Here is a 12,935-nt window from a genome sequence, read left to right as displayed (position 1 = left end):
GACCTGTGAATTACAGCCCTGTCTGTAATTTCTGTGGCCTGTCTGGGCCAGAGAAATATTGGGGTGTTGGGCAGATGGTGTGGCTGAGGTGTGGGATGCAGAATTGTCCCCCAAACCCTTAAGGCACTAAACCCTTGAAGTGCCTCGATCTCAGGGGCCCTTAGAGAAAACCACCACAGAATTAGTTTACATTCCCTTTATTGTAGCTCTTTATTATCTTTGCTGGGTAACAAAATCAAGAGAGGAGGAGGGGACAGAAAGGAGGACGTTGGTGTGTCTTTCTGGGAACTGGAGGTTCTCCATCCGTGATGTGTGTGTGCCCTTCCTCACCCTGAGCACCTCGCAGGGAGCCTCGGGGGCTCTGCTTCTGCTCAGCGCCCACCACAGGCTTTTCTCGCCGTAGCAATGGGGAAACCCAGCCCCGACCCGGAGCTCTGAGTGCAGATTCCCCCTGCTCAGCACTGGAGCTTGTTCCCCTGGCACGTCAGCTTGAAGCGGTAGGAATGGTTGTAGGAAGGCAGAGCGCTGGCGAAGCACGAGGCCACCGCCCTGTCACACAGGCAGGTCTCCCTCTCACACCAGCTCTGCTCGTTACCTGCGGGGACAGAACACGGTGCCCTGTGGTGGCTTTTCGGGTGGGATTCCCTCGGGGGAAGGCTGGAGCTTCCCGGGGGAAGTGGATGGAACGGAGTCCCGGTGCGTGCCCTCTCCAAGCTGTGGCATCCCTTGCAATGCCCGTTTAAACCCTCACACCCGGACAGGGACCGGGCTGGTTTCACCCCCGGGTTGCCCTCCTGAGTGCCCCGCTCTGGGGGGCAGAGCTGGCGCCCACCCCCTCGTTCTGTACTCACTGCAGGTGATGTGTCCGTCGTGGGCGCTGAAGGTGTAGGGGGTGATCAGGGGGCTGCACTCGCCCTCCCTCACCCCCCTGTAGCAGCAATCGTGGGCTTGGCAGCACCTGCGGGGACACCCCGTCAGACCGAGCCCCCCGACCCTCCCTCACCACACCTGGAGCCCAAAGGAAGGTCCGGTATCAACTTTCAGGTGACAGCGAGGAGGGGATGGCGAGGCAGCAGCGGGATGTGGCCGGAACGGCGCAAACCCCTCTCAGAGCACAGAACCCACCAGGGAGGGGTTTTTTAGGGACCGCCCTGCCCCGGGCGGGCTGAGAGGGGATGCTGCTCCAGGCACTCACCGGTCGGTGGCATCTACGGGGGTCCCTGAGCCCCCGATGCCGCAGAAACAGCCGTACCAGCTGTAGGACAGCAGGGCACTCCTCCCTGTGGTCGCCCGGATCATCCGCTCCAGCTCCAGGACGCTGGTGCCAGCTGGGAGCAGCCCTGGGCAGAGGCAGAGGGAGGGATGGTGACTGGGGGTATCCCCCACACCTCACACCAGGCAGGGAATTAAATAAGCCTGGCATTGCTGGAAACACACAATTCCAGGAGCCCTAAAGCCCATCCCAGGATTACGGAATCATGGAATCACAGAATGGTTTGGGTTGGAAGGGACCTTAAAGCTCATCCAGTGCCATGGGCAGGGATGTCTTCCACTAGCCCAGGTTGCTCCAAGCCCTGTCCAACCTGGCCTGGGACAGTTCCAGGGATGAAGCAGCCACAGCTTCTCTGGGAATTCCGTCCCAGCCCCTCACCACCCTCAGAGGGAAGATATTTGGCTTCTGCAGCTCCTGGATTCAGGCTGGCAGAAGGTATTGCTGCAACCAGCAATCCCCACCACCAGGATCAGCCACGGGCATGGCACGGGCAGGAATTGTTCCATCAGGCTCCAGGGCCTCTTAAAATAAATTTGGATCCTGGCATCCCAAAGTCTCCCCATCCCAAAGCCCTCCAGGACTCCAGCAGAGCTGCACCAAGGGTTGGAGAGAAACTGCAAAATTTAAACAAACCCCTGAATTGTTCCCAAGCCTTGGGGTTTGCAGGTGGATCCCAGTGTGTGCTGGGGACAGCGGGGCACTTACCACAGGCCAGGAGCACGGCAAGGAGGAGATTCCTCATGCTGGGGCTGCCCTGGAGAGGGAACAGCAAAGGTGGGAGATGAACTGGCAGCAGGACAGGAGCTCTCCCAGTGCCCACACCGAGGGCATGGAGCCAGTTGGTTGGCAGTGCCTCGTGGTGACATTGATGGGAAGGCACCACCATGTCCCAGTGACCCCCAGTGGGGCCTTTAGGCTGGTTTGGAGATGGTTTTGGCAGGGACACAGTGGCTGGTCCTGCCTGGGGCTGATGGAGCAGCTCCCAATCCACAGCTCCCAATCCACAGCTCCCAGTCCACAACTCCCAATCCACAACTCCCAATCCAAAACTCCCAACCCACAGCTCCCAGTCCACAACTCCCAGTCCACAACTCCCAACCCACAGCTCCCAGTCCACAACTCCCAGTCCACAACTCCCAGTCCACAACTCCCAGTCCACAGCTCCCAATCCACAGCTCCCAGTCCACAACTCCCAATCCACAGCTCCCAATCCACAGCTCCCAGTCCACAACTCCCAATCCAAAGCTCCCAACCCACAGCTCCCAGTCCACAGCTCCCAGTCTACAGCTCCCAATCCACAGCTCCCAATCCACAGCTCCCAATCCACAGCTCCCAGTCCACAGCCCCCCATACCACCATCAGGGCAATAAACCCCCTCTCCTCACCCCACCTGGACCTGCAGCTCTGATGCCACTGGCTCAGAGGGTTTGGTTTTATAGCTGGCCAGGCCCACCCCCTCCTCTATCTGTGCTGTCATCCCAAGCCCTGCTCACCCAGATCTGGGAGCACATTCCCAACCTTCCCATTCCCAAAAATCATGAGTGTCCCCACAGCATTGAGCACCAACACTCCCTCCATCATCTCTCTCATTGCGGGGCTTGAGGCATCTCCATCCCTGCATGAAGCCAGGCAAGGCCTTGGCCATGGTTTTAAAATCTGTGGGATTTGGTGGCTGGAGAGTGGGATAAAACCCATTTACATCCAAGCTGGCACCTTAGAGGTTGTTAAATCCTTGTTCCAGCTGCAGGGGTGGCACTTTGAGCTCAGTGTTGCCTCAAGTGAGTCCTTGGCTTTGCCAGTTCACACCTTGAAGCTTCAGAGATGGTTTTTCCTCGGTCCTCCCTTGCAGTTTTCCCCCCAAATCCGTGGCTGTATCCAAATGCACCCCCTCTGAATTGCAAGGGGAGGAGAAGGAAGGATGGCAAACACCACAATTCCTGCAGTTCCTGGGGTTGCAGTTTTCCTGCCCTGCCCGCTGTGGTTTTCCTTGTCTGCCCAGAGTGTGTGGGCAAGGGGGCTGAGAATTAAATCCCCAGCAGCAAAGGCTGGAAAAGCCATGGAAACCCAGCCTGGAATGCTTGGGGAATAGAGTTTATTTAATCACCATAACCCAAAGATGATACAGAGACATGGGGGAGGCAGAAAACCAGAGGAGATAAGGAACAAAAGCTGCTGGTTTGGCCCTGAAACTGTGGGGCCCAGAGCAAATACAGCCACAAAAGTGGCATCAGGCAAATTGCAGGACTCCACCCTCGGGGATTAACCTGGGGAAGGGAATTCGGGCCTGGGAATTGTAAGGAAATGACTCAGGAGTCTGGAGAAAAGAATTGAAACCTTTGTGGAGTATCTTGAGGGCCACCAAAGCTGTCGCTGGAAGGGACGTCACCTCCTGAGTGTCCTTCAAGGTGGCAGAGCTGTTTGTCCCGGGGTTTTCTTTTCCTCAAACCTTCTTTTTCCTGCTGCAAGTGGAATAAAACCCCATTAAGGATGGGGAGCATCCCCTCACCTGCCTCCTCACAGAGTCACAGAATCACAGACTATTCTGGGGTGGAAGGACCCCCAAGGATCGTCGAGTCCAACCCTCAAGCCAATGGCCCACACTGGGGATTGAACCCACGACCTTGGCATTGTTACAACCAAGTTTTACCTCACCCTCTGCACAAGAAACCATCCCCCAAATGCCACAAAGACAACCCAACACCCCCACCCCTGCTTTCCTCACCTTTAACACCAGGGCATCCCTAATAATTAATCAATCAATCAATCCCTTTCCCACCTCCTCCACAAACACTTCCATTATGGGACTCCCCACCGTGCTGCTCATTGTGCTGTTCCTGCTTTGGCTTTGAAGGTCCTTGGTTTTGGGGGAAAGATCTGAGTTTCTGCTGCAGAGTTTGGACAAACCTCTGTGCAAAGCACCACGTGAGGGCCTCAGTGGAGAGCAGAGAGTTGGGATCCCATGGATTCGGGATCCACACGTGGTTTGAACCAAATCCCCTCATTTTAAGCTCTCCCTCTCTGCAGAGGATCTCAGGAGGGCGACCACACAAAGCTAAACCCTCTCTTTTATTAACCCACAGACTCAAGGGCTTAAAAACCACCCGTGGAAAGGTTTTTTTCCCCCTTGGAAACATGGAATTTTTCAGCTCTCTTACGGAGCAAACAGAGCTGGGTATCACCCACATGTCTGTTTGTTCAGGGCCTTATTGAAGTGTAAATGCACCAGGTGCTTTGATCTGCCGTGCTCCAGATTTCCCAGCAATGTTGCCAAACATCCTGGGCTGGGATGAGCTGATAGGGGATTGTTTCCTTACTTATTTTAATTCTTTTTAGTGCTCGGGTTCACCTTGATCTTCCCCCCCCCTCACAGGGTGGAGGTCCCAAGTTTATGGTGGATATTTATGGCTGTTTTCTTGGTGCCTTTGATGGGTGTCTGTTGGTGGCAGAAGCAGCTGGTTAATTGGGAGTGGGTTTGGAAAGGGTTTAGAAAGGGATTAATGGGGAGAGATGGAAATATCAGTGTTGGGGGGGGTGTTCCCAGCAGGAAAATGACTCAGGGGTCCTTTGTAGCCAGAGGGATCAGGAGGACTCCCCCTCCCTCCCACCATAAAGAAAGCTTAAAACTCCCTCAAGGGAGTAGTTTTGGGTCCCAGGATGATCTTGTGTGTGAAGTGTAATTTTTTTTCAAGGTGTTTTCATCAGAACTGAGGAGTTTGGGGTTTGTCTGTCTGGTTTTATTCAGAGGTCACTGAATCCCATCACGGGGGTTCAGCCCTGTCTGCTGCTCCCCTCCTGTGCTGCCACACTCCAGTTCAACGTTTAGGGTTAAACCCCAAATATGTGGGTAGTTAAGCAGGGTGGGGGCCCTGGGGTTGTGCTTAGGGTGGGATGGGGGAGGGAGAACTCCCGTGGCAGGGATGGGGATGGGGCCACACCGACCTCTGGGTGTGGAGCAGCTGTCTGGGGGGACCCGACTGTCACCCCCTGCTCGCCCTGCCCTGTCCCATCCCTGTCCCATTCCTATCCCACCCGTCCCATTCCTATCCTATCCTTGTCCCCATCCCTATCCCACCCCTATTCCTATCCCTATCCCATTCCTATCTCACCCCTGTCCCATTCATGTCCCATCCCTGTCCCATTCCTGTCCCATCCCTGTCCCACCCCTGCCCCATTCCTGTCTCCATCCCTATCCTATCCTTGTCCCCATCCCTAACCCCACTCCTATCCCATCCCTATCCTATCCCTATCCCTATTCCAGTCTCACCCCTAGCCCATTCCTGTTTCCATTCCTATCCTATCCTTGTCCCCATCCCTATCCCCACTCCCACCCCCACCCCCATCCCTATCCCTATCCCTATCCCTATCCCTATCCCTATCCCTATCCCTATCCCTATCCCTATCCCTATCCCTATTCCACCCCTATCCTATCCTTGTCCCCATCCCCATCCCTATCCCACCCCTGTCCCATCCCTATCCCACCCCTGTCCTATCCTTGTCCCCATCCCTGTTCACATTTCCGTGTGGGCGGGGCCGGGGCGTGGCGGTGGGCGTGGCCTCTCTCGCGACCGGAAGTGGCGCGGTCTCCATGGCAACGGCGTCGCCCCCGCGGGCGCGGAGACCTGGACAGGTGAGGGAGCGGGATAAGGGATAACGGGATTGGGACAGAGGGACAGGGATAAGGGGAGCGGGATAGAGGGACAGGGATAATGGGAGCGGGACAGAGAGAGAGGGATAATGGGAGCGGGACAGAGGGACAGGGATAATGGGAGCGGGATAGAGGGATAGTGATAAACAGAGAGGAATAACGGGACTGGGGTAAAGGGAGAGGGATAAAGGGAGCAGGAACGGGATAACGGGAGTAGGATAACAGCATCTGGCCCGGTAAAGGGAGCAGGATAAGGGAGTGGGATAAAGGGAGCAGGATAAAGAGAGAGGGATAAAGGGTCCAGGACCGGGATCAGGACTGGGGCGAGGGCCCAGGCCCAGCTGTGGGATCAGCCCTGGCCGTGGGGTCAGCCCTGGTCCCAGTCCCAGCTGTGGGCTCAGCCCCAGCCGTGGGCTCAGCCCTGGTCCCAGTCCCAGCTGTGGGCTCAGCCCTGGCCGTGGGGTCAGCCCTGGTCCCAGTCCCAGCTGTGGGCTCAGCCCCGGCCGTGGGCTCAGCCCTGGTCCCAGTCCCAGCTGGGGTCTCAGCCCCAGCCATGGGCTCAGCCCTGGTCCCAGGCCCAGCCGTGGGGTCAGCCCCAGCCATGGGCTCAGCCCTGGCCGTGGGCTCAGCCCTGGTCCCAGCCCCAGCCGTGGGCTCAGCCCTGGCCGTGGGCTCAGCCCTGGTCCCAGTCCCAGCTGTGGGCTCAGCCCCAGCCGTGGGCTCAGTCCTGGTCCCAGTCCCAGCTGGGGTCTCAGCCCCGGCCGTGGGCTCAGCCCTGGTCCCAGTCCCAGCTGGGGTCTCAGCCCCGGCTGTTGCACTGAGGGCTCTGCTCTTTAACCTGAGGAAGAACTTTACACACAATGGAACACATTTCTCAGAGAGGGTGTGGGGTCTCCATCTCTGGGGATATTCCAGACCCATCTGGACACAGCCCAGAGTGCTCTGGGATGGCCCTGCTGGGGCAGGAGGTGGGGCCAGATGAGCCTCTGTGGGCCCTTCCAGCCTCACCACTCTGTGATCCGGGGCTGTAGGGCTGGGACTTGGGGGGCTCACCCTCCCAGGCCCTGGGGCACCACTCTGGGGGCACTTGGCTGCAGTTCCCCATCCAACCCCTCTCCAGGCACTGTGTTTTAAGCCTCTCCCCTTGGCCCATCTCTGACACACACCGAGGGCAGTGGCACAGACCCTCCCGGGAGGGGCCCAGGCAGGTTGTTTGTTTGGGGTGTTAATTTCTGGAACCGGCAGCGGCACCGGTGGTGTCTGTAAGTCCCTCTCCGCGTTTGGGAGCCCTTCCTCGGCGCCTTGTTGCCTTGGAGTTTATTTGTTAGAGGCACCAAGGGGAAGGCACACCCCCCTTCCCTTCCCTCCCACAGGCTCCTGGGAAACTGGGATGAGTCACCTGGGCGGGTGTCCCTGTCCAGCTCCACTGGAGGCTCGGGAGGGACAGGTCTGTCAGCTGGGCTGGGCAGGGTGTGCTGGGGGAGAAAATGGAGTGTTAAATAACATATCCCTGGCCAAGCACCACCGGGGCTGTTCCCTCTGTTTGGTTTAGAACAGAAACCCAGGATGGGTGGGTGTGAAGGGACCTTAAAGCTCATCCAGTTCCACCCCCATCAGGGCAGGAACACCTTCCACTATCCCAGGTTGCTCCAAGCCCTGTCCAACCTGGCCTTGGACACTCCCAGGGATGGGGCAGCCACAGCTGCTCTGCCCAACCTGTGCCAGGGCCTGCCCACCCTCACAGGGAAGAGTTTCTTCCCAATATCCCATCTATCCCTGCCCTCTGGCAGTGGGAAGCCATTCTCCTTGTCCTGTCACTCCAGGCCCTTGTGAACAGTCTCTCTCCATATTTCCTGTTGGCTCCTTCAGGTGCTGGGAGGCCACAGTGAAGTCCCCCCAAAGCTTCTCTTCTCCAGGCTGAGCAATCCCAGCTCTCCCAGCCTTTCCTCCCAGCAGAGCTGCTCCATCCTCTGCCCATCCTGCTGCCTCCTCTAGTCTCACTCCAACAGCTCCAGGTCCTCCCTGAGCTGGGCCCCAGGATTTCACACTTGGCTTTGTTGAACATCCTGAGGTTTGCACAGCCCTGCCCCGTGCTGGGGTGACAAACAACAGCTGAGCCCCCACTGTGTCATTTCTGGAGAATGCCAAGCAATCCAATGACTTATTTTTCCCATCATAAATGCTGTGGTGCAAACCACAGAACGGAAGGGGTGACGCTGTGGCACTTCTCCAGAAGGTTGTTGTGAGGTTGTGCCCGGCTGTGCTGGTACAGCCCAGGGCTCTGAGCACAGCTTAACCTGGGGGACACACACCAGAATGTGGCTTCATCTCCAGGGGAGGTTGTGTCACAGAATCCCAGAGTATCCTGAGCTGGAAGGGACCCCCAAGGATCATCCAGTTCAACTCCTGGCCCTGCACAGACACCCCAACAATCCCACTCTGTACCTGTCCCATTGTCCAAAACCTCCTGGAGCTCTGGCAGCCTCGGGGCTGTGCCCACTGCCCTGGGGAGCCTGGTCAGTGCCCACCACCCTCTGGGGGAAGGACCTTTCCCTGAGATCCAACCTGACCCTGGTCAGTGCCCACCACCCTCTGGAGGAAGAACCTTTTCCTGAGATCCAACCTGACCCTCCCCTGGCACAACCTGAGATCCCAGAATATGCTGTGCTGGAAGGGACACACAAGGATCATCCAGTCCAACTGCTGGCCTTGCACAGGATCATCCCCAGGAGTCACACCCTGTGCTCCAGAGGATCATCCCAACCCTCCTGGGGCTCTGGCAGCCTCGGGGCTGTGCCCACTGCCCTGGGCAGTGCCCACCACCCTCTGGGGGAAGAACCTTTTATTGAGATCCAACCCAACCCTCCTGAGATCCCAGAATATGCTGAGTTGGAGGGAACCAGAAAGGTGACCAAGTCCAACTCCTGCCCCTGCAGAGGAACCATGCCCAAGGGTCCCACCCTGGGCCCCAGAGGATCATCCCAACCCTCCTGGAGCTCTGCCAGGCTGGTGCTGTGCCCACTGCTCTGGGCAGCCTGGGCAGTGCCCACTGAGGGAAAGACCTTCTGACATCCAGCCTGAAGTCCTTCCAGCCCATTCCCTGGGGTCACCAGAGAGCAGAGATGGGTGTCTGGAGAACATCCCAACCCTCCTGGAGCTCTGGCAGCCTCGGGGCTGTGCCCACTGCCCTGGGGAGCCTGGGCAGTGCCCACCACCCTCTGGGGAAAGAACCTTTCCCTGAGATCCCACCTAACCCTCCCCTGGCACAGCTCAAGCTGCTCCCTCAGGTAAATCAATTTCTTTTAAGCAGCTTTTGGTCACAGAAGTGTCAGAATGGATTTCTCTGTATTCAGTCAGGGCTTTTCAATCTCAAGGATCTTCAGAGGTGTTTAAAAAGTGTAGTCACTCTTTACCCCAAAATCCACAATGGGAACTCAACCTGCCACTGCAGGAACAGGGAAAAGGCCAGAGCTGTGCTTTGAAGTTCACTCATCTCCCATTTGCACAGAAAAAAAACCCCATAAAATTGGCCTTTCCATCAGAAAACTTACTTTCAGTGGAGAGGGGCACAACTTCCTGATGCTCTGGGTCAAGTTTACACAATTCCTGACAAATCCAGCCCCTATAAATAACACATCTCCCACCGCCTCTGACTCAGCCCCACAGGATTGCCCACACAGTGACACACCACTTTTATTCTATTTCTGGCTGCCACACAGCAGAGGGAGCCAGAGGGAGATGAGGGAGCCAGAGGGAGATGAGAGAGCCAGAGGGAGATGAGGGAGCCAGAGGGAGATGAGGGAGCCAGAGGGAGATGAGGGAGCCAGAGGGAGATGAGGGAGCCAGAGGGAGATGAGGGAGATGAGGGAGCCAGAGGGAGATGAGGGAGCCAGAGGGAGACGAGACCCTCTAGAAGCTTCCTGGCCAGTTCACAGAGATCACAGACTATTCAGAGTTGGAAGGGACCCACAAGGATCATCGAGTCCAACTCTTAAGTCAATGGCCCACACAGGGGATTGAACCCATGACCTTGGCATTATTACAACCAAGTTTTAACCAACTGAGCTGATCTCAGGGTCAGTTCCTGTAACGTTTCCCTCTGCTCCCACCCCGCAGGTGCGATGGCCACAGTGGCTTTCCTGGACTCAGCACCAGCTCAGCTCCGCTTCCCTCCGGGCACAGCCGCTCTCCCGGGGGCCACCACCATCACCATGCACGTCACCAGGCCCAAATCTGCCAAGGGACACAGGAGGATGAGCTGCACCCACCCCCAGGGCGTGGAAGGCTCTCCGTGCCAAGTGCCACCTTCCCCTCGGGAATCAGTGACCAGCCAGAGGGCACCGCTGACAAAACGGGCGTTCCCACCCGCCCAGGTGTCTCCCGAGGAAATCCCAGAGCTCCTGCAGCAGGTGCCTTTGAAGGGCTCCTGCTCCCTGAACAGGTACCGGGTGCTGCCCTCCATCGGCTGGCAGGGAGGAGGGAGCGATGCTGTGGAAGCGCTGGCGGGAGGGACGCACCGGCTGGAGCTGAGCGAGGGGCAGGAGCACGCTCCGAAATCCAGCAAAACTCTGTCTGGGGAACAGGGATCTGCCAGCACGCTGTCAGGAAGGGCCAACCCCACTGCAGAGAGCTCCCGCAGGCGCTGCCCCGCTGAGAAGGGGGGAAGGAAAATGAGGCTGGAGAGCCGTTCCGTGTCCCCTTCAGGCCTGGAGGAGCCGCTCGTGCTCCTCGCGGTCCGGTCTCCCTCCGGCCAGAGGTTTGAGCACCATTTCAAGCCCTCTGACAGTCTCCTGACGGTCCTGGCCATGGCAGGACAGGAATTGTTGGCCAACCACCAACACTGCAGCGTTGAAACGATGGAGGTGCCCCGGAGGAGCTTCTCTGACCTTACAAAGTCCCTCCAGGAGTGTGGGATCCTCCACAAGTCCGTGCTGTGCATCCGACGGGACGAGCAGCAGGAATGAGGAAGCAGATCTGATCTTCAGGCACGTGGAGATGGGATGTGTGCTGAGTGGGATGCATTGCTTCTTCCAAAACCACTGAGCCTGGTGTTCCCTGGGCCTCCTTCCTGCCACCTTCCACAAATTCCCATGAATCAGAGTTATGGACCTGTAGAAAGTACTCCAGGTGTATAAACCTGCCACACCTGTGCCATCACAAATCACTTCCTGAGTGCCACCAACCTTTGACCTTTTTGGTTGAAGTTGTTGATGTTCTTGTTTGAAAACTGAAGTTTCCAAGACCTCTCCCCTTGTCCTTTTCTGTATTTTGGGAAGTTACCACTTCCCAGAGTGGATCTGGATGGAGACACACCTATTTGGAAAGGTACAAACAGAACTGTTTTACCTGCAGGACCATCTTCAGTAGCTGATCATCCTCCTAAACATCTCAAGAGACTGAAAAGGAGATCAAACCCTGAAATGTCTGGGAATCACAGTGATAAACTGGGAAGTATTAAATTGCAAGACTGACTGTAAAATACCTGTGAGGGCTCAGCTCTTTCTGGGTAACCTCAGTCCAGCTCTTCACTGTGACTCAATCACCTTTTTTAAAAAAATAGTTATTATTTTGGCTGTCCTGGTGAGCAGGATTTTCTCCTTCATTTTCCTTCTCTCATTCAGCTCATGTGATCCATAGGTAAGAATAGAAGGGATGTTACAAATAATTCCATTTCACACCTTTACACTGAAGTGAGTTAGTCCAAGAAGTGAAGTGCTGCTTTGGGAATTTTTAAATAAAAATGTATTAATGGGATCTGGCTGAGGAATTGGCTCACACCATCTTTTACTAAACCATCATTTTGGGTGACTTGGCAGGTTTAGGTAAATACAATGTGCTGGTGCTAAAAAAAAAAGTATCTTCTGGTTTTAGGAAATTCAAAGGCAGTAATTCAATCTACTTAAAAGGTGGATCACTTGTCACAGAGATGAGTGAGTTTAAATGTTTTGAGGCAAACTCAGTTTATTTGGAACCTCAGTGGTTCCAAAGCCAGCTCAGCTCGGGAGCAGAAACACAAGAGGAGCAGAAAGCTGATGCTGAGCACAGGTGTAGTGTCTGATGTTGAATCAGGTGTTCAGGGGCTTTATAAAACCAGTACCTGCTGCTGTGGGTGATGGAATTGCACAGCACCAATCCTGGACATCAAAACATATGGGTGTCTTCAACCAAACCACAGTGGGGAGCAAAGTATTTCACTGTTTCAGGAAAACAAACCAGTTTCCATGTTCCCTTCAGTGTTAGGTGGTTAAATCCTTTTTCTGACTCTTGTGTGCTGTTACTTCACCATTTCAGAGGGTTTCCATCCTGTTTGTACAACCAATAAAACCTTTTTGGCTGAAACTCAAACTTCAAATGACTTATGTGAGCTGGAGGTTTATCCATCACATCTCCTCTTATGAAATGCCCTTAATTTGATGGCAAGTACCTCAGGGATTGCCCAAATCAGCCTCTGGATGCTCAGCTGCCCCACACACCACCTGGCACTGGCCTTCCTGGGGTTTGGATCTCCATCCTGTGCTGGATCCAAGACTGCAGTGGAGGAGGAAGCACTTTGGGTCAGTGAGAGGCTGTTCCCAAACACAGGGACCACCACAGAGACAGATGAGAGTGCAGGGGCTGATGCTCTGAGCAAGAACAGAAGAGAAGAGGATACAGTGACTTGGACCACAGTGGACTTCTCATGCTGGAGGATGTTCCTCCTGGATGAGTTTGGTTCTGACCCCCTCACCCAGGCTACAGCACCTCCAAAGATGGGCATTTTAATGATTTCTTTGTCCCAAACCCATCAAGTCTTGATCTAGGAAAGCACAGTGAGGGAAAACACCTCTTTTCACCCTCAGTTCTCCTTCTCTTCCCTTCAAAACTCTTCTGGGGAAGTTGTAGCAGCAACTCTGCCAAGTCCAGCACAAGAAGCACTAGGGGGGAAGAACAATATTTATCTGACCTCATTAACTGTGTGACATCACTTCACAAACTTCCTTGAGGGAATCTTTTAAGAATTTCAGCATTAAAAATCAA

General features: G+C 55.6%; 2 protein-coding genes across 2 annotated transcripts; one reads left to right on the top strand and one right to left on the bottom strand.

Moving 5' to 3' along the window:
* Positions 1–455: 455 nt before the first annotated feature.
* LOC139681986 (phospholipase A2, membrane associated-like) lies at positions 456–2,015 on the bottom strand. Its single transcript, XM_071575843.1, has 4 exons — positions 1,979–2,015; positions 1,196–1,340; positions 852–958; positions 456–595 (listed from the first exon to the last, which is right to left on the bottom strand). The coding sequence occupies exons 1-4, from the start codon at positions 2,013–2,015 to the stop codon at positions 456–458; spliced, it is 429 nt and encodes a 142-aa protein (XP_071431944.1).
* Positions 2,016–9,192: 7,177 nt separating this feature from the next.
* On the top strand, positions 9,193–11,545 carry UBXN10 (UBX domain protein 10). Its single transcript, XM_071575575.1, has 2 exons — positions 9,193–9,205; positions 10,035–11,545. Exon 2 carries the CDS (start codon positions 10,040–10,042, stop codon positions 10,880–10,882), a length of 843 nt encoding a protein of 280 aa, XP_071431676.1. The 5' UTR covers positions 9,193–9,205; positions 10,035–10,039; the 3' UTR covers positions 10,883–11,545.
* The last annotated feature ends 1,390 nt before the right edge of the window (positions 11,546–12,935 follow it).

This window comes from Pithys albifrons, chromosome 22 (genome assembly GCF_047495875.1).
Source record: "Pithys albifrons albifrons isolate INPA30051 chromosome 22, PitAlb_v1, whole genome shotgun sequence".
Classification (NCBI taxonomy): Eukaryota; Metazoa; Chordata; class Aves; order Passeriformes; family Thamnophilidae; genus Pithys; species Pithys albifrons.
Note: the sequence above shows the minus strand (reverse complement) of the source record. Positions and strands in the feature narration are given on the sequence as shown.